Source organism: Arachis hypogaea, chromosome 13 (genome assembly GCF_003086295.3).
Source record: "Arachis hypogaea cultivar Tifrunner chromosome 13, arahy.Tifrunner.gnm2.J5K5, whole genome shotgun sequence".
Taxonomy (NCBI): Eukaryota; Viridiplantae; Streptophyta; class Magnoliopsida; order Fabales; family Fabaceae; genus Arachis; species Arachis hypogaea.
Window position 1 is genome coordinate 552,227 of NC_092048.1, and position 22,749 is coordinate 574,975.

Below are 22,749 nucleotides of genomic sequence, written 5' to 3' on the forward strand. Positions count from 1 at the left end.
TAAAGTTTTTTCCATTGATTTTTGTTTAGTAAGGTTTTAACGATGCATAATCCTAAGTGATCATTCAAGGAGAGTGTTGTGATAAGGATGAATGATGTAGATGACAATTTTGCATAAGACTTAGTTTACCAAGGGTGATTGCATTTAATTATGTTTGAAAAGTAAAATTTCTTTGTGCTTATAAATAGCAATGTAATGTGAAGTATATAGAACACACATAAGTAATAAAATACCATTCTCTCTCTTTATACACTACTAATAGTTTTTCTCTCTTTGTTTTTGTATATATTAATAAATATATGAATAATTTTTATTAAGTTAATTATATTAATACTAGAATCTTCTATTTACGCTTCTTTAGTTTATATATCTTCTTTATTTATTTTACGACAAAAACTAATTAGTCTCATAATATTAAAAAACAAAACCGAAGTAAATTTTTTTTTGTTGAAGACTTTATCGTCTTTCAAAAAAAAATTATGTATATTCACTCTATAAATAAAGTAATATGAAATATAAAGAGAGTGGAGATAAATAGTGATGAAAACGAACGAGAGAAAAAAGTGGGGAAGGGAAAATAGCATTTGGATTTGGGTGAGCGAGATTGTAGCAGTGGCTAATTGCCTAATTAGTACCATTTTATTTGCCTAATTTAGTCTATGTAATTAACTAATTATAATTCTACTTTTTAATCTTTTAGATCTAAGCTAATGAGTAATAGTTTAAATGACATAGTCTTCCCATACTCAATTAAAAAGTTGCGAGTTCGAGTCTCCTACCTTTGATTAAAAAAAAAAAATCTTTCATCTAAAACTTATCTTTTAAGCCATGTTTGGATCAATTGGGAAGGGTGCACTGGATGGAAAATTTCCACCTTTTTAAGTAATCCTCACAATTGTTGGGAGCTTTTCTTTTTTTCCTATTTGAAGGTGGTTTATTATCAACGGTTTTAAATTTTAAGGGCACAGTTTTTGGTTGCTTTTTTTTTTTAAGTTACTATAACAAATATTTTAGGATAATTTCAAAAGAATAATAAAAAAATTTGCTATAGCAAAAGCAACAAAAGATATTGTGTGGTTTTGAGACACTAGTTAGTAGTTAGTAAAAAATTTTAAGAATTTATATATGGAAATTTTTTTATTACATATTAAAATTATTATTATATTATTATATTTCTACGTTCTCTATTTTTGGTAAAACATATTTTTAATTTATTTAATTGTGCATTTATTTTTATTAATTCCTTGAAGAGTATCTTTTAAATACTCGTTGCGGCGGATTTTTCTTTTTCTTTTTTTTTTTCATGACACCTTATATCTTGTACTTCAACAGAAATTACTTTTCTTATAAATATTTATGACTATTATTATTTAAAATTTTTCCAACAAACATTAAAAGTTTACTTGTTGAAAAATTTAAAAATAATAAAAATATGTTTTGCAAATTTTATTAACATAGTTATTGTTTAAAATTTGTATATTTAATATAATATTTTAATTTTTTAATAAGTAATTTAACAAAGGGTATTGAAAAGTTGTAGAAAGCGAATGAAAAAAGAAAGTACAAACTGAATCATTGAATCAACACAATCTTTGAGCCAACAACGCATATGCAAGACTTGCATCTTTGGGGCAAAGAGGACCACAACAACGTTCACCATAATCATTTTAAGAAGAAAAATATAGATAATTAATTTTAGTTAGTGAATATTAATCAATTTTAGTATTTTAATTCATAATTTATGATCTAAAATAAAAAATTAATGATTTAGAATTTAAATTTTAAAATAAATAAAATAATTTTAAAAAATTTATCTGATATTATTAGCTAAAAAAAATTGGTATACCTAACATTATTTTTTTAAGAACGTAACACCGACTAGGGTTAAATAATATACGATTTCTTAAAAAGTCGAGTTAATATTCAATTTGGTCTCTAAAATTATACGCGATTCTTAATTTAGTCCCTGAAATTTTAATTGCCTCTATTTAGTCTCTAAAGTTTATAAGCGTGCCTCATATTAATTCCTGAGACGATTTTTAGTATACAAACGTTAATGGGCGCTGTTATAGACTATCAGATATCACGTTAAAATTTGTAAAATAATGTAGTTTTGGTTTTGACATTTAAATAGCTCAAAAACGATATCATATCACTTATTTTGTTAGGTAAAATTTTAATAAATACCATTTACGATGTTGTTTTTGGGTTATTTTTTAGTGTCAAAACTAAAACAACATCATTTTACAAAGTTTAGTGTGGCATCCGACTGTTCATGACAGTGTTTCGTTAACGTTTGTACGTTGAAAATTGTTTCAAGGACTAATATGAGTTATGTTCACAAAGTTTGAAGACTAAATAAAGACAATTGAAACTTTAGAGACTAAATTGTAGCTTGCATGCAAATTTAAGGACCAAATCTACTTAATATACTAAAACTGGATTTTCTCCTGGCTATTAAAGGTGACGTGTCGATCTCTCGTGTCTCTGTTTTCCCTCCAAAACGAATAATTTTTTTTTCTATTCTAAATTATTTTATTGTAATTATATTATAATTAATACTAAATGAATAATATATAATTATACTAATTTAGCAACATATCTTCATTATAATTATATCAAATCAATATTTAATGCACTATTAAACTACTTATCAATTATCAATTAAAAATATTTTTAATAATTTTAATGATAATAATAATATCAATAATAGTAATAATAATAATAATAATAATAATAATAATAATAATAAATCTTTGTTACCCGATTCACGTATATCAAATAATTTTTCTAAATTATTTTATAAAAAATATCTTTAATATAATTATATTATAATCAATATTTAATGAATAATATATAATTATACTAATTTAGAAACATATCTTCATTATAATGGTATCAAATCAAAATTTAATGCATTATTAAAAAATTACCTTAATAATAGGTAATTTACATATTTATTTTTGTTTTGCTAAAGTCTATATATAGTGTTTTCCTGTGGTACATGAATCTAAATTTGATAGTCAATTCATAATTTTATATTTAGTATTTTTTTTTACCATAGAATAAGAATGTATTCTTCGTTTTTTATTGAAGTTTATCCTTTTAAGGTACAATTTATAATTTTTTATAATATCATATACTCATTTTATTATATTATTCTTTTGATAATTTTTTATTTGTTGTTACTCTAAGTTATTCTTATCGTCTAATGTTCCAGATCGATTGTCTTTTGCCACAATCATTTACAATGCATCACATCCATGAAATATCTCATCGAGTTGTCTTCACTGATTCGGGTTCCAACTACATGGATGTAAGCGTTCAAATAAGAGGCAATAGTCTCTACTTTACCGAAGGATGGTTGGATCTACTCACCTATTATGACCAACCCAATGGAACGTGGTTAAAGTTAGATTTTTTAGGAGGAGCTCGATTTTTGATTGAGGAATTGCATACACGGAACTTTATAGGGCAAGTTCAAGTTCCATCCCCTCTATGCTTTTTATGTATGCCCAAAAATCTTCGAAGTGGAGCACATAATGAAATTGAGTTCCCTCAGTTTCAGTTCAGTTTTGCTAAATTCGTGACAAATTCAGATATGCAATTTCAATGATTGGTAATATATTTAAATTTTCTTAGTTTAAACTGTGAATTATTAGAATAACTTTTTAACATATTTTAATTTTTTTCAGAAATTACTAGCTTTCTTTTGCATGCATGCAATGCCAATGAGGAGAATAAGAGTTAGTTTGGTTTCTCGGTGTGATAATTCTATATCTTGCCGCATTGCATGGATAACGGATGATGAAGCTTATCTAACAAGAGAATGGTCTGATTTTGCACGAATTCTAAATATTGAAACTTACGATGTTATTTCAGTTGGTTGTCATTATAAGAATGATTCTATACTATACGTGACTAAGGACTAGAATAGGTTCAATATTGTTTAGATAATTTGGTTTTACTATTAGTATTTGATTAAATTATAATTATAGAATTTTAAATTATTGCCTCAATTTATATATTACGATTATTTTTTGTGGATTTGCTATTTTTAAATAATTTAATAAAATGAAGTAGTGTCAGATATTATTAAGTTTATTTTTATTCTTTATTTCTTTATTTGTATTATCATTATATTTGACAAAAAATAAACCTATACATATATTAAATCGTTGACCTAAAGATAATTTATTTGCCAATAATTGGTGGATAAAATTGAAATTACACCCGTGTCATATAATTATAATTGATTAATTGATATAAAATAAAATTATACCCGTGCCATCAGTAATAATCTAAATAATTATATCTTAACAAAATATAATTTGAAATAATTTATAAACAATTATCTTAACAAAAATAATTATTTAATAATTGATTTAAAAATCAATGCAAAAAATAATTATTAATAATAGTATTATTAACTAGGTAAATAATATAATTTCAAATTATTACTTGAAATATAAATAATATATGGAAATTTATTGAGTAAATCAATGATTTTGCACCTTAATAATTTGACAATTATTACTCAATTAACCAGTTAATTGAATTAGCAATAATAATTTTCAATTTCAAATTTTGTATATTAAGTAGTTATCAAAAACTGGGTAATAACGATTTACACGGAAAAATCATTGATAAATTCAATTAACTATATAGAAGATAATATACTAAAAGTTTTAGTATATTATTTATGGCAAGCGAAATTATTTCCTCATATTTTCTATTAAAATTGAAATTAGTAATAGTTTAAAAAAAGGTTTATTAATAAAATTACTAATAGTCACATTTTTATGCACAAGATATATATTTTTTATATATTATTTAAAAAATATAATGAAACATGAATAATAACTGAGTATGTTATTTCTTCGACTAGCTAATTAATGCAAAATCGAGTATCTTTTTTTATTCGATTGAGGTCATATTCTGTTTGGTGAAAGTTTCAATCACCTTAATTAAATCCTGTGTTTGTGCCTTAACTTATACAGATAGTAATATGTTACATATTATTTGGTATATCTAAGTAGTTATTTCCCATAGCGGAAATGTAAAAAATCATATTAAGGTTTATTGCCAAATAATTAGTGGATGAATAATAGTAGATTGTATTATTTTGGGAAAGTATTTTCATTATAATTATATCAAATCAATATTTAATTATGATAAAATATGTTAATTATAATTATATCATAGAATTATAATAATTACGATATTTATGTTATATATTTTAATCATTTATGTACGTAAATAATTAGAAATCAAAATATAACTTATAATTACCCATGCCATGCAAGATTAAATAAGATATATAATAACATAGATGATTTGTTACTTATACTGATTAAATACAATAAATACATATTAATTTAGTTAAAAAAAATCATTGTCTCCTATGTTTTTCTATTTATTTTTTAATTTATTAAATCCAATCAATTATAATAAATTAATTATATCAACTAATTAATTCAATCAATTATTTTTTAATTTATTTTTTGAATTCAATAAATCAAATAAAATTAATTATACTAATTATTTGTATTGACTAATTGATTTGATTAATTCTTAAAAATATTTTTATTTTATTTATTTTATTTATTTTATAACTAATTAATTATTTAATTTTATTAGGATAAATATCAAATTCTATTTCTAATATAAAAATACAAAATTTTATTCATTCCATTTTTATTTTACCACTATAAAAGACCATATATGCTAAAAGAAAATATCATTCATTTACCAATTACTCTTTCATTGGGTAGCTTTTTCAACAATTCTTTTTCTTCCTATGAGGCGCCGTCACAAGAAGGCAACTATCATGAACACAAATCAGCACACACTCTTCAACTCCCGTGCTCATCATTTAGAGCAATATATGATATGTTATCCATTAAGCATTTATAGACCATGGTGTTATCATGTTTGCATAAATAAATAAAAAATCCATAATTAAGCTTAAGTCATTTATCTATTTGTGTGGTATATTATAGTGTGAAATTACTTTTTATTTGTGTTGTGCAATGATATTATGGTTTAATTTAAGCTTTTATTTTAGAATTGTGTTATGATTTTATCTCATCCTTTTTTCTTAGATATTAAGTTGATGTATTTTTATTTATTATTATTGAAGCAGATGTGATATAAATTTGTAAAAAGAAAAAAACTTACATTCAATTTATTTTATTGTAGTTCTATTCTTCTATTTTTTATTCTTTTATTTATTTTATTTTCTTTTTAAATATCATATAATTTATTATAATTTATACCAATTAATTAATTATAATTCATTATATCAGTTAGTTTAATTCATTAATTTATAATATACATGATAAAATAGATCATTTATTATTTATACATTTATTTTTCTAAAATCTAAATCTGAATAATTATATTTTCAGTTTTTTTATGAACAAAATATTATTAATAATGAATAATAATTAACCATTCATACTTTTAATTAAAGTGTTTGGATGATTTTTATATTTATTAATATTAATTATTGATTATTTTTTCATAAATAAATTATATTATAATTTTATGTTAGTTCATAATTGATTAATGATTAATGTTTATAAAGCTATGTTGCTTTAAATTTTATATTTTATAAATATTTTATTTAAATATATTTTTTAACATAAAAATGTATTATTTTTAATAATATCATAATTTTATATTTTTTAATTATTCTAAATAAATATTTTATCAAATACTAATTAAAGCTATTCTTCCATTTGCTTTTACTAATATATTTTCTAACTATTATATAAAATTAAAATCGTATTAATGAATTTAATATTAAAGTTAATTTGGCTTTTTATTATTTAGAGTATTTTTCAATCAATAATTTTATACTCTTTATTTTTTTTTTTTAGTATCATTTTGAATTTTAATTTAGTACTCAAAGGTAGTGAAATTCTATATAATAATATATTTTATATTAACTTTATTTATTTAATAATAAAATATACTCATATTAATTATATCATATAATAATATATTTTTCTCCTATATTAATAAAAAAATTTCAATAGTTATTAACTACATCTAATAGAATGACTGAGAAGTGAGAACTACGAGAAGTTAAACCCAAGTTCAAAATGCTGAAACAAAGAAAAGAAAACAGTGGATATATGATTAGAGAAAAATGTATAATAATGACAAAATATACTAAAATTGGATTTTTTCTCCAACTAATAAAAGTGAGGTGTTAATTTCTCATGAATTCATTTTTTCTCTAAAATGAAATTACTATTTTCTTTTCAAAATTTATTTTAAAAAATATATTTATTATAATTATATTACAATTAACATTTAACGAATAATGTATGATTATACTAATTTAGAGAAATATTTTTATTATAATTATATAAAATCAATATTTAATACATTATCAACTAATAAAAGTGATGTGTCAATTCCTCATGAATTCATTTTCTCTCCAAAATAAAAGTACTATTCTCTCTTCTAAATTTATTTTAGAAAAATATCTTTATTATAATTATATTACAATCTTACAATTAGCATTTAATGAATAATGCATAATTATAATAATTTAGAAAAATAAAATAAAGTCCAGTAATTTATCTTCCGACTGCACACGTGTATAGAATAACTTTTAAGAAGGAGTCATGTATAGTAAATACGGTCGATGATTGTAAAACTATATACAAACATTGATATAATATTATTTTAGGTATATGTTTTGCAGACATCAAAGAAAAGTGTTGAGTTATTTTTTAATAGATTTAAATTATTTATTTTTTATTAGAGAATTTTGTGCATTAGAATTCTCTAATAATTTATTATTTATTTTGAGCTAATTTTGATATGTTCTTATTTGACAATAAAACAACATATAAAAATTTGTTGGTGGGTCTAAGTATTGTTATTTATGGTCACATTGAGTATATATGTTTGATTTATTGAAGAAAGTAGATTACTAAAACCAATTAATAACTATTTAGAGTTAATATATTTAACACTAGCTTAATAAAAAACAAATAATACATAACATGTTATATTTTTATTAATCAAATTATTATAATTTAAATTAATCTTAACAAAATAATTTAAAATTATCATTTTAATCTTATTACGTACATGGCACGGGTTAATACACTTGAAAATTACTGCACGATGAATGTGGTATATAGAGAAGTTTTTGAGAGCCTATAATAAAAAGGTAATAACAAAAAATTTATTACTATCACTAAAAAAAATTTAGAAATTCTAGGAACTAATAATAGATGAATTCTTATTGTACATTAATAGTTTGAGAATATTAAAATTATCATAAAAATTCGTATAATTTTATTCTCTTGACAAACAATTTTATAATTACGTTAATCATATAATTTTATATACAAATATTGATACAATGTTATTTCATGTATATATTTTTTAGGTATCAAATGATAGTATTGAATTGTTATTCAGTAGGTTTAAATTATTTATTGTTTATTACAAAACTTTCTGCTTTAGGATTCTCTATCAATTTGTTCTTCATTTTGAGCTAATTTTGATATTTTTTTACTTCATAGTATACCAATATATAAAACTTTGTTGGTAGATTTAAGTATTACTAGATTATTTATGGTCATATTGAGTATATATGCCTGATTTATTGAAAAAAGTAGATTAAATAACTATTTTATAGTTAATACAATTAATACTATATTAAGAAAAGAAAAACAACGCATACAAGTTATTTTTTTATTAATTAAATTATTATAATTAAAATAAAATTTAACATAACAACTTAAAATTATAATTTCAATCTTATCACGTGCATGGCACGGGTGATTAAACTTGTTAAGTATTATTTTTGAAAAGTCATTACTGTATTATCGAAATTAAACACAAAATATATAAGTATCCGAATTTTGTCCTCTCCCATTTATAACCTATTATAGTACAATTAAGTATAAAAGAATCTTGAATCTTAAGTATAAAAGTATTAAACCCATGCATGAATCTTGAAGCATCCATGTAATTTTTCAATGTGGTGAGTTATTAATAATTTTGGATCGTGAGATCCAAGATGTTTAGTAGTTAATCTAGAGAGTTAATCGGAGACTTATTTAACAAGTAATTATCGACATTGAATTTGCTTTTTTTTTTTTTTTTTCATTTGAGGAAGTAAAATGTAATTTTTTATTATATTTTTTTATAAATGAGACTAAAGAAATATAAAAAAAATAAAAGATTAAATATCATATTTTACACTTTAATTTTTTTTTTTTATTAGAGAATTCATTCTCGTAATCACCAAATAGTCAAAGAAAGTTAAACGAGGGGGAGGAGGGTGTTTTACCAATTAGCAAGTATTCCAAATTTCCAATACATTGATTAGAAGCATTGAATACTTAAATTTTGCGCATAAATTTCCAATGATAAAGTATTGGTCCAATGGTAGCAAGATTGTTGTCAACATAAATCAGACCCATCAATGTTCTCAAATAGTAAGCATTTACTACTTCACTGGTGGTGTCTTCGTCCCTTAATTGACTTTTGCATAACGGAAAAATTCTTATAAAAATTAATATTTTAAAAAATTACTTATTATATTTTTAAAGATTTAACTAACTTGTTGCATAAATCGAATCAAAACACTTTAGATGGATATAATTATATTTTTAATAATTTTAATACAAAAAATCTTTTTCAATAACTAAGTCTAAATAATTTTCCTAAGAAAAATTCATTATGTACGTGTTACTTTTTTGTTTCACGTAGAATGCATGGTTCGATCCGGTCTGAAAATTCGGTTCGACTTCAAATATTTTATGAGCTAATTTGGTGTGATTTTACCAGGTTCAAGGTTGAGTAAGGGTTTTAAAAATAGACCCGGTCATTATTTCGGATTGGGTCCGGGCCATAACTCGAGTCACCTAAACTCGGTCCGGTGGTCCGGTCAATACAAGTAATATTTTGTGTTATTAGTGATAGATGATGCATATTCTTATGTGAAATTTAAGTATTGTAAACCTTAATATTTTGTGTTATTAGTCATTATTATAAGACTATAAGTTAATGTTTTATGTTTAAAATGCATAAGACTTTAGACTAATGCATAATATTGTGTTATTTGTATTGATTTAAATATTTGGTGCTATTAGATAATATTAGTATTGATTATGATTATACTTTAATTTTAGAGAAGGGTTAGTTCTTGTTATATTTTTCTAAGTAAATTTTACCATGTTAAATAATGGTTGGAGTATTGAAAATTTGGATATTTTCACATGCTATCTTACAATAAGGTATCAAGGTAATGTAATGTTAACGACCCGATTTTTATCCAGTATAATCGTGGTCCGAAAATGTATAGATTTCATCGGATTTAAGATCGAATTCGGATCTAACAAACAGACTCGGTATATATTTTGAACCGAATCTAAGTCACATCCAATTTGGTTTCACACTATCCATGAAGAGCCTAGTTTCATGTAAATCACCGTCCTTGTCAACTTGTCAAAATTTTGAAGTCATTTTTTGGCCATGCAAGTGGATTGATTATTCAGTATGTCTGAACAAGAGGAGACACAGTTCATGTAATAATTGTCGGCTATGATCGTTTGCTGGCCAATCCAAACCTAACAGGATTTTGAAAAAAATATACATTTCTTTTAATAGGAAAAGAAATTTATTTCCAAAATCGAATCCCATTGCAAGAAACCCATGATGCAATTAAGTGACATCCACATCTCTAATCCATAATAATTATTGTTAGTGTGGGCGAGGGCGACAAATTTGGGACAAACCCTTTGGGCTGGCTCACACAATTTAGTAATTTACCAATTTTTCATTTTGGTGACATGATTTACCAATTTTATTGGGTTGACCTTTTGATTTATTTATTTATTTATTTATTCAGCTTTATAAAATTTTGTTTAGGTGAGTTTTTATGAACTTTTTTAGTTATTTTTTAAAAGATTTTAAAAAAATTTTATGTTTGAATTTTTATGCAAACTTTTTTTATTTATTAATTATATTTAGGTATAATAATATAAAAATATTTTTATTTTTTTATTATGTAAAAAATATTTTTTTAAGAAAAAATATTTTTAAAAAAGATATAAATTATATTTTTTCAAATTTTTTTTTTATTTTTCTGGTATTTTTATATTTATTATTAAAACTTTACCAAACACATTAAAAAAAAAAATCTTTTTTCATTACTTTGATTTTTTTTTTCTATCAACTTAAATGACATCCAAAAAGAAGCATTTAATTTTCTTTGCTATACCATTTATGAGACCGATTTATCCTAAAATCTCCACCATTCATCGCAAGAAATAATTATTTACCCATTTCACTACTGAATTCTCAATCACCATTTTTCCTTCGTTTTTGGTCAAGAATTCCTAATCACCATTAAGTTATTATTCTGTCGGGTAATTTTTCTTTTGGACAAGTCTTCGGGTATGTAATAGTTTAATTATTTTTTAATCTAAGAATATGTTTTGTTGTAATTGATTTTGGGCCTAGCCCTTCTTAGAACGTAATTTTTGTCCAGATCATTAAAAGAAGATTAGTGGATCCAGTAAAACAAGTTGGACAAGTTTTTGGTGAATTAAGAAGGCCTGTGACCCATTTAATAATTTTCCAAAAAATATCAAAAGGCGTGGTTGGACCTGGAAAAATAAAAAAAGATTTAGTTTATAAGGTATTCTTATTCTGACTAAAAAGAAATGCTATTAGCCCATCATGGGCATGGTCCAAAAAAAAAGAAGAAAGATTATTGGAATTTTTTTTTTTTTTACCAAAGATATGAAACTCAAACCCACAACCTCTAATTTGAGTATGGGGAGACTATGTCATTTGAGCTATTACTCATTGGCAAGATTATTGAAATTATTATTTTAAAATTATTACTCATATGAATATATTTTTATATAAAAATAATGACTGCAAATAATTAGATAATTTGATATATTTAATTAAATTGTTTAATATAATAGTGTCAACGTCTTAACTACTATTTTCATTTAAAGACAATCTCTTTATTTTAATTAAAAAAGTAGACATGATTGGTATTTACCTTGTAGTTTGACCAACAGTAACTAATTTCTCTTTGATTTTTTTGGTATTCAACGGGGCTTTAAAAAGCCCAAGAGAAATTACATGCTACAATCAGATTCACAAACAAAATAGAGTATGGTGACCCTCTATTTCCTAAATATACATACAACTTAATTAATTTGGGTTGGTCGAATGGTCAGTTCACTCGTCTGCTTAAGCAAGTGTCGGAGGTTCGAACCCCGCCTTGTGCATGCAGCAACTCATTGGCCAGCGGCAGACCCTTAAATGGAGCTCAGATCCACGACGAATTAGTCCTTAACCTATCAGGTTAGGGATATTATGGAAAACACAAAAAACCTATGCACAATTCCTAAAATTAAAACATAATAACATTCTTTGGAAATAATAAAATAAAAAACCCTAAAAATAGAAGTGCCTTATAGTAGCGAAATGCTAGAATCTAGAAACTCCCAATGCAAACAAAAATGATACTATAATTAACACTAAAATTCAATAATAATCCAATTTACAAAGTATTAAATAAATAATAAACCTAGGCATAGGAGAATCCAATTTCTCTCCTACAGAACCCTACATACAAATAAACACAATACACCCACCAAGCAATCCTAATTATTGTGTGACAAGAATCACTAACCAAATTTGTATCACCACAAGAATAACAGATAATTACATACATCAATCATACACCTCCAATTGAACTTAGAATTCATTCAACCCACCTCTTGGCCTTACAAAGATTCATGAAATAGTACAAAAGAATCCCAACACAAGTCAAGAAAGCACTTGCAACAAACACTGCTTTTGTGGCAACACTCATCACATACACCAAAAGCAAAGAAGGTATAAGGCACATTAGGATCAAACCCTTCATTCCCAATGGCACTTCAAAAGGCCTCTTCAATGATGGGAATTTTCTCCTAAGCCAAAGAAACGATGCAAATTCCAACAGCATCCCCAAACTATACAAGAAATTCACTGTTGATATAATCTCATTGAAGCTAAAAAATGACATAGCAACTGCTATAATTGTTGACACCAATATCCCCATCCAAGGAGTATTGAATTTCTTTGATCTATCACCAAATATTTTTGGTATGAATCCCAAATCAGCCATACCAAGAAGTTGGTATGCAGCACTACTAAGTTGTGCCTCAAACAAACCAACAATTGATAAAACAGCACCAATCTCCATCCAAAATTTCAACCATTTCCCAGCAATGATTTCAGCAACATCAGCAAAATATCCACCAGACCAATTCTTTTGGTCAAGCTCCATAGCACCAGTTGCAGCCAACAACGGAATTATGTAACCAAAACAAGTTAACATGCCAGAACAAAACAAAGCTTTTGGAAATGTTTTGTGGGGTTGATCAACTTCACCAGCTAAAGTACTAGCACTATCCCAAAAGTTAAGGTTCCAAAAAATTGTGTTAAAGTAAAGTGTCCAATCTTTCTTCACACCCTCTTGACCAAAACTTAACCATCTACTTGGATCAATCTTGGGCAACGAAATCAAGGACAATAACAAAAAGGGTAACAGAGAAACAACTCCTAGAGCCACCGCAGAGTAACCAACTATGGCCAAGCCAGAGTAGTTCAAAAAAGATAGAAACAAGGTTGATATGAATATAGAAAGAGTGTGAGGGATACCAGAAGATAAAGCTGGGATCATCAGTTTCAGATAGTCTATGCAGAGAACTGGGTATGAAGCTAAGTTTATGACGGCGCTGAAGAACTTCCAGAAGCCCATGAGGGAGCCCCAGAAGGGCCCAAAGGCTTCATTAGCCCATATGACAAAACCACCGTTGCCGGGGAAAGTTGTGGCCAATTCAGCCGTGAGGAGTGCCTCCGGTATGCTCCATATGAAAGGGAACGCCGTGAAGCCCAGTAAGGCGAAGATCGGTCCTGCCGCTCCAACCGCCGCTTCTTCGCCGTACGGGCCGCCGGCGACCTCGAAGTATATGAGGAAGATTAGAGGGAGAAGTGCTAGCTTCTTTTGTGGCGGTTTTGGTGTGTTTGTGTCTGGGTTTTGGGTTGAATTCTCCACATCTTCTTCTGTGTGTTCAAGAAGGTGTTGGGAAACAACCATGTTCTTGTGTTGTATGTGATTTTTTCTTCTTGATTGTGGATTGGTTTGGCTTGGAACTCAAGCCTCTAAGAATTTATCATGATTCCAAATCCCATTAGATTCCTGTAAGATACCAACATGATGAGGATAGAAATTGTAACTCATTAATTAATTAGGTGCTAATAAAGTGATATTTTTTAATCATTTGTGGTCTATCACCTTAAAGAAAACGTTAAAAATAAAAAGTAATTTCTAAAAAATATTTAATTGAGTCATTATAATTAACATTAACTATCTCTTTAACTTGAATTTGAATAACCAAATCAATGAGAATAAAACTATTTCTGCAAATTAATTGCAATAGTTTTCACAGAAATCTTACATTATAATTTCACCTTTTTTCTTTTAAATTACCCAATTTCTTATTCTCTTTCAGCCACATACAAAAGATAAAAATAAAAGAAAAGATTAAAAGAATTGATAAGAAAAAAAAAAATTGGAGAAGATTAGATCATCGATCGAATTTCTGTTTGCATGAAGCAATGTAATTTGGATGCTACCTCTGTTTTTTTCTTCTTCTTTTTCCGTTGATAGGTGATGGCAATTGGAATAATGGCATTATGTTACAATATTGAAAGTCTTCAGAGAAATAGTTAAAATGAGGCGTGGTAAAAGAATGAATTTAGATACTAATTTTCGTAAACGAGTTTGCAATCGATGAATTTCTTTTCTCCTTTCATTTTGATTTTTTTTTTAACCTTTACTTTCATTTTTTTATTTTTTATTTTTTGTTGGAACAGATTCAGAAAATTGAGTGGTGTGAGCAATTTGGAAAAATTGCAAAAGGAGGCTTTTTGAAAGCTATTGTAATTACTAATTTGTATAATTAGTTTTACCATAGTTTAATGATTTAGTTTTTTAAATTAAAATTAAAGATATGGTTAAAATTAATCATGATAATAAAATTTAAACTTTTTAATAAATATAAAATAAAATATAAAAAATTAATTCTTTATTTATTTATAAAAAAATTAATTAGAAATCACCTACATAAAAAAATAAATAAATTCTTGATTTTGTAATTTAAAGACACATAAATTTTTAACTAATTAAAAATATAAAATGTGTTATGTTCAAAATATATAAAAACAAATAAATTTCTTAAAAAGACTTAAATGTCTTACATTTTAAAAAATAAAAAATATTTTTATATTTTTAATTAATTAAAAATTTATTTATTTTTAAGATAAAAAATTAAAAAATCAGACTTATTTGTTTGTTTTTTCTAAAAAATAATATTAAAATGAAAGTGGAGCATTAAAGTAAAGTTTTGAATGAGAACACGTGGTGTTTTCCTTTGCGTCTATCTCTTTACAAGTTAAAGCTTGCAGAAAGGGAATGAAATAATGTGGTGTTTCTTAACGTGTACTCTGTTCTGTAGTAGCTGCTTCCGGAAATGTTGGCCAAGTCATTAATCTAACGCTTCAATTATGTCAAACTTCTTGCGTTTAGGGTGTACATGGATCGGATCGTATCCGCAGATCCGCAGTAAATATCCGCATCCAATCCAATTCACAAATTGATTGGATTGGATCGGATCCGATCCACACCCTTTGCAGATCGGATCGCGGATATCTGCTCTACATCCGCGTATCCGATCCACGGATTTGTAAATCCGCACTATAATAATTAAAAAATAAAAAAATATATATGTTTGATATTATATTTACTTGTTTGTATGTTTTAGTTAGTAATTATTATTCATATATTGTATTATTTTATTTTTGTTATTTAGAGAGAGTTTGATTAAAAATATTTTAGGAATAAATAAGTTTAAAAGTATGAAATAAATATTTTTATCGAATTCTTTTACATAGAAATGTGATTAAAAAGAGAAAGTTTAATTATGCGGATATATCCGATATCTGATTCGATCCGATCCGCAAATATACGGATCGGATCGGATCGGATCCAGCACTAAAAAGTGCGGATATCATATCCGATCCGATTCGATAGAAATTGTGTGGATCGGATCGAATTTTCGGCCATATCCGATCTTATCCGATCCGCGGACACCCTACTTGCGTTTGCATACAATTATGATGCAAAATTCCAATCAAGTCACCTTGTTACTTTATACTTACCACTCTTATTTTTTTATCTTTCATCCAAGCTTTTGAGGAAACTTGATGAGAATAATATGTATCTCAAACTCAAGAATTGTCAACTCTTTTTGATTAATTATATATTTTTCAATCCGATTGGTGGTTCCGTTTTATTTAACCGTAGAGCGTCGCTCTCAAAAAGTCAATTTTATAAGCTTAATATTTTGATTCATATATGATTTTTTTTTTCTTTTGCACTAGATGCAATTATATACGTGAGTAAATTACTCAAGTTGATTTTAAAGAAATTTTAGATTAGACTCCTTTTTTTCATAATTTTTTATTTTTTTAAAAATTTTGAAAAATTATTTTTGTAAGATAAATTAATTTTTTTATCGTTTTAAAAGAGACTAATCTATTTTATAGTGATGTTTTTTAAGATTTAATTATCTTATAATAAAATTTGTTAGATATTTTAAAAGAAATTAATTTATTTCATAATTATATTTTTTTAATATTTAATTATCTTATAATAAAATTTGTTAAAAATGTATTTGTTAAATACACATATTAAAAATTAATTATAAATAATGAAAAGATTAATTTATCCAAAAAAATAATTTTCTAAGAGTCAAAATTTGTTAATAATCAAAATATCCGATCTAGAAGAAAACTGACTTAATTGTTTACTCAACATATAACTATAACGTTCATTATACACTTGATCTAATACCCATCAACAATTTGATTCACTCACATGGTAGCAAATTGATTGGATTTCAAATTCAATTTTATTTACATGTGTTTTAAACTTACTTATTTTGTTGTGTATTGCTATGGCATTTAGGAGGAGAAAAGGGGGTGATAATAGCGCTTTGGTTGAGGAATCCTCTACCCTGATTATAATTGTCCCTTTCTTCCGCCATGTGCTTTGTTTATCCTTCCTCGTGTTTTGTATGCAAAAATTAATGGGGGCATCCTACCTACATAAGTGTTTTTGTAATGGAAAAGTATATGGAACCAAAAGGTTACCAACAAAAAACTAAACAAAATTATATTAATTTTAAATTTTAAATTTAAAAAATTTAAAATTAATTAAGTAAACCTAATTAAAACCTATAAAAATCTTCTTCTTCTCTCTCATATTAACCTATCCACCTCCAACAATCACACAGAGACCTCTCTCTCTCACTAATGCTGCTGGAAGCGCCGGCGACTTCCATGCTCTCTGCGACGCCCTCAACAAGCGCATCTAAGACAACTGCTTCAACACGAAGTACATGTTTGGGCGCCATTATTTTGTTAAAAAAAGATCTTTTTTCAATGAAAAAATATCTTTTTTTTTTATTTTTTTAACGTGTTTGGCAAATTTCTAGTAGTAAAAGTAAAAGCACTAGTAAAATCAAAAAAAGATCTTTTTTGAGAAGTTGTAATTTACATCTTTTTTTAAAAGATCTTTTTTCCTTAAAAAAAAGATGTTTTTCATGTAATAAATAAACAAGAAAGTACTTTTATATTGTTATACCCAAACATAATTGATTGATAAAAAGACCTTTTTACATGAGATATCCAAACATAAAATTACTTTTACTTCTCTATAAGATCTTTTAAAAAAAGATAACTCGAAAAAAGATCTTTTCTTAGAAGCTCACCCAAACAAGCCCGAAGTCCACCTCTCATTTGTTATTCTTATTTTTTTTTGGGTTAATTTTCAATCTCTTTTTCAATGTTTTTTCTTTTGTTTCTTTTTTTTTTTGTTTGCTTTTTTGAAGGGAATAGCAGTCCTGCATCAGAAAATAGAAGCCTATTATTCCATACAAGATCTATGGAACTAGCTTTTATTATTATTAAGCGGCAGCAACCGCCCTTGTGATATAAAAGGAGTAGCCTCGTGCCTTGTTTGGGTAGCCAGATTGTGTTTGCTCCTTGTTCCTCAAAGCTTTCATGGAAGAAGAAATGTTCCTTTTCTTCCCTTTCGCTTCATCTCAATTACAGAAATATAAAAAAAATATTCATTTAATATGAAAAAAAAACATCCTAATACTTAACAAAAGAAATATTCAGTTATATTTTAGCAAAAATAATTAAATATCTATAAAATTTTAAAAAAATTATGAAATTCTTAAAGAAATAGAGACATTCACATTTGTAATACAAAAAAATTCGAAAAATATATAAAAGAACATCCATTTAGTATGAAAAAGAAACATTCTGATACTTCGCAGAATAAACATCCATATATATTAACTCGTAGAGATTTTGAATTCACCCAGAGATATTTGACTAGTTTTTGGCTAATACCTTTTTGGTTCCCTAGCATTGTTCTTTTGTAATTAAGTTGGTATAAGTTTAGGAATAAAGTCTGAATTTGATTCTTGTCTATTTTTTCGAAAGACAAACTAATTTTATCAAAAAAAGTGATACTACTGTCTTTGATAGCCATGAGACATGACAATCTTTCCGTCATTTTCAGCATTGAAATCTAACAGAATCTATTTATGTGTCACTTAATAATGATTATGTAGCCCTTAAATACTATGTTGGACATTAGAAGGTTGGATAGGAATCGGCTTATCCAATTTTTGTGGAACCAAAACGTCGCAGTTTTGTAAAAGATTTGGAATTATATGATTTAATACTCAAGACTTGAATCCTCTTACTCTTTTCCTGAAAATAGTATTTGAATCTTAAAAAACCATGACTTAGAATGGTGAGCATTTGTCACTCTCCAAACGGCAAAGTCGAAGATATGCAATCGACTTTGAAAGTTGGAGTTTGAATTCTAGCGCGAGTTCGAAATCGAGGAAGAAGAAGTGGGTTGCCCTAAAATGTAACTGTGGCACTCATGCCGTTCTCTTCATGTCAGGAATTGAGTTAAATCTGGCCAGACTATTCTTTGGCTACCCATACTTTAAGGTAGTTTATTTTTTTTTTCGTTCATCTAGATTTCGATTGAAAGTTTAAAATCTTTGTCCCTATCTTGCCGATTTCAGCACCTCATTGCAAGTATTTTGCATGGCTTGATGAGTATGTTTCGTCCTTTAATGAGGACGTTAGCAAGAATCTTCATTTTGGTGGGTTGAAGCAGAAGGAGGTTCATTTTGAAAGCCATTCTCATGGTGTTCATGACAAAGTGAATGAGATTGAAAAAAGATTGGCCGAATTAGAAGTTGAGTTATACAATCTAGGGTGAATAAGATTCAAAGCAGGTGCAGTGGTGTTGAATGTATTGTTATAGCATTTGTTGCAGGAGTAGTTATTGCAAAAATTCTAAGGAATTTTGAGTAGGAAAGGGCAGTAGTTTTATGATTTACTTTGAAGCAATGTCATCATGGTTGTAGTAGTGTGAAACAAGAAACATTTTTGTGCATAAATGAAGATGAATTTTTATAATTTGACACATGGCTGTGTTTAGTTATTTAGCTTCTTCAAATCGGTATAACTAGTATATACCATGATTAAACTATGAAGTCGTAATATAAAAGCAATAGAGATACTGAAATACTATAAAGTAGCAATTTATATATTAAGCAAATTAGTTATTGTCACATATACATATGGAATGATGTATCATTTCTGCTGTTCCAACATGAGATAAGGCCACAGTTATGCCAAACAACCTTAACAATAGAAGGCATCACGAAAGGATTCTAACAAAACAATGAAGATGAAGTTAAGTTTCTTCAAAACATACTTATCCATACTAAACTCCAAAAAAAAAAAAATCACAAAGACATTAGTCTCTAATTGAGTCAATGCTAAACACACACAACTATTCTTTTGTTGTTGTTCAATTCTGATTAGGTGGCTTCATTCCTGGAGTGGGGATGAACTTTTAAGATCCTTGAAGTTGTGCTAGAACTTGTTGCTGCAATAATCTCTATTGAAATAATGTTATTTAGAGTGGTATTCTTTGGATGAGGGGCCTAAATCCTTGGTTTGGAAGTGTTGAATTCATGGATGTAAAAGGTGGTACTTATGTTGGAGTAGAAATGCATGTGGGTCTAGGATTTTTCTAGCCTTATTGGTATTCATTTCACTCTCAACTGGATCTGCCTTCTTCATTTTTGGTCTATCAGTAAGTTTCTTGATTGGAGGAGGAAGTGGTCTTTCACAATCAATAGGCTCCCAATATTTCTTACTATTCACTGGCTGTATGCAATATGAGTAGGTGGCTTTCACTGCATCCACGGTTAGCTAGATAATACCTTAACTCTTCACACATTGTCAGTATGGACTTTTTCCGAGATGCAATGATCTTCGCATTCCATACCTCACACATATTATTGGTGATATTATCCACTTTGGGGCCGTGGCTGAAAAATGCTTTTGACCATACGAAAGGATCAAACCTTTCCTTGTACTCTTATGCTTCAAGACTGACTTTCTGCAACTTCTCCATCGATGCATTAAATTCAATTTGAGTCGTGCACCTTTTACATTCCCAAATTAACTGCTTTGTCTGCTAGTCTTTGAAATGCTTAATGAAAATTTTTCATATGTGTAACACGCAGTTCCTCTTTTGTTGCCTTTAGAGCCCTACTAATTATTTTTCCACTCAATTGGACATTGTAGTCCTTAATCATGTACTCCATAGCCTGCTTTAGTTTTAAATCTGGTTGAGTAATCAACCTCTAATTTTAACAAACTTTGAGGTAACTCATGACCTATCGCAAGATTGCTACGAAAATTCCTCCCACAGTTATGTTCACCATAAAAAGTTTTTACTTGAAAGCAACCACCGTGAGTTTATTTCTCTCTACCGCACTATCCTCACTACTATAATAATCTTCAAACTCAGAAGGAGGAGGCTTGTAGGCCTCGTTCTCTGCACTCTCATATCCATCATCTAAGGATGAGGATGATGAATCAGTTAAAACAACTTCAACCCTCACCCATCATAAACAACCTCAGGAACACTGACTGGATGATCAAAGTATAAGTAAAATTTATTAGTCTTCTTATTTTTCTACTTGTTATCTCTCATTTTATTTATCTCAGCATCGCCTTTTATAAGATGCAGCCCAATTTTCATATCAGATGTAGTCATGTCAAGCCAATACATCCCCTTATACTTTCCATATCCCAACTCCTTAAATAAAGTCTCTAAATCAAAGAAATTAATATAATCTAAATCCATCGGTAGATATCTATGTACCTTCCCATTAACATAACACAGTATTCCCTCTGAGTTCCTCTTAAAAGAACCTCCATAGTTAAACACAGGGACTACCACATAATCATCCATCTATTATAACAATAACAATTATACAGAAAAATGAGCTATATGAAAAAAACTTGTAAAATCCGGTTAATTAGTGGATAATTAACCCATAAATTAAAATATATTCTAGAAAATGAGAAATGAGGTTTTTATGGTTTAATGTGATAGAGAAAATTAAAACAAGAATTTCGACACCAATTTTAAAGAAATCGGCTAAAGATCCGACCGAACGGGCCAAACCGGACCAACTGGACCCAAGTTGACCCAAGGGCCCAGCCAACTCTCATTTAATGAGAGAGCTGAGCTCTCTCTTCCCTCTTGAACACACACACACACACACGCTGGAAATTAAAGAAAGGGGGGAGGGGGAAGATTGAAACCCTTGCTACTATTCATCTCAAACTTCCATGGATCATAACTTTTGATCCGGAGCTTCGATTGACGAACTGTTTATGACCACGCGACCATGGCGTTGAGCTCTAAAAAACTCACACAAAAAATCTTGAGGTAAGCCACGTTCTCTTCTTCGAATTCCAGCCCTTAGTTTCGAGTTTCATGGGCAAGAATGTTGAAATTTGTGAGCTCCTTGTGTTATAGGATCAAATTAGCTTGAGGAGAAAGCTTGTTCTTGTTCCCTTGATCCTTGGGCTGGTAAGTACCTCAAACTCTAGTGGAAAATTCTGAGTTTTATGGTATTGGGTTTGAATTATTGTGTTTTGGTGTGATATTATGGCTTAGGCTTTGTATATATGTATGTTAGAGCTTGATTGGTGGTTCTGGAAAAGCCTTGGAGTGGAGCTTGTGCTTGAAAATCTGTTGGTGAAGCATTGAGACATTGAAAGTTGAGGAAAAGTGAGTTTGAGAGTGTTCCGGGTGGAACGGGAATCGGTCAAGGTATGGTTTTGGTTTCGTATATCGAAAATGTAATGTTATGTGAAAACGTAGACTAGTGGCCTTAGGATAGGGTTTTTGAAATAATGAGTTAGTTGATGAATGATGTAAATTGTGTTGTTATGCATGAACATTGGTGGGTTGTGACATGTTGATATATTTGATGAATTATGAAATGTTGATGTAATTGTGGGGTGATTTGGATTTGGATTGGATATATGAATTATGATGATAATGGTGGGCAAGCATGTGATGTGCATAGATGTGTTTAATTGATTATTATGTTGAGACTTTTGTTGGTGAGTATGAGTTGAAGGGTGATATTGAAATATGTATGTATATATATATGGTAATTGATGGATTGAACATTTGTTTGGAATTTGAATTATGAAATGTTGATT

The 22,749-nt window shown here is 27.4% G+C and overlaps 1 protein-coding gene across 1 annotated transcript; it reads right to left on the reverse strand.

Moving 5' to 3' along the window:
• Positions 1-12,510: 12,510 nt before the first annotated feature.
• Positions 12,511-14,819, reverse strand: LOC112736219 (probable polyamine transporter At3g13620). The gene is made up of 2 exons (XM_025785580.3): positions 14,689-14,819; positions 12,511-14,251 (listed from the first exon to the last, which is right to left on the reverse strand). The coding sequence occupies exon 2, from the start codon at positions 14,147-14,149 to the stop codon at positions 12,767-12,769; it is 1,383 nt and encodes a 460-aa protein (XP_025641365.1). The 5' UTR covers positions 14,150-14,251; positions 14,689-14,819; the 3' UTR covers positions 12,511-12,766.
• Positions 14,820-22,749: the final 7,930 nt, after the last annotated feature.

Excerpts from the sequence above, each read along its gene's own strand:
- LOC112736219 (XM_025785580.3), bottom strand. The coding sequence starts at position 14,149 with ATGGTTGTTTCCCAACACCTTCTTGAACACACAGAAGAAGATGTGGAG.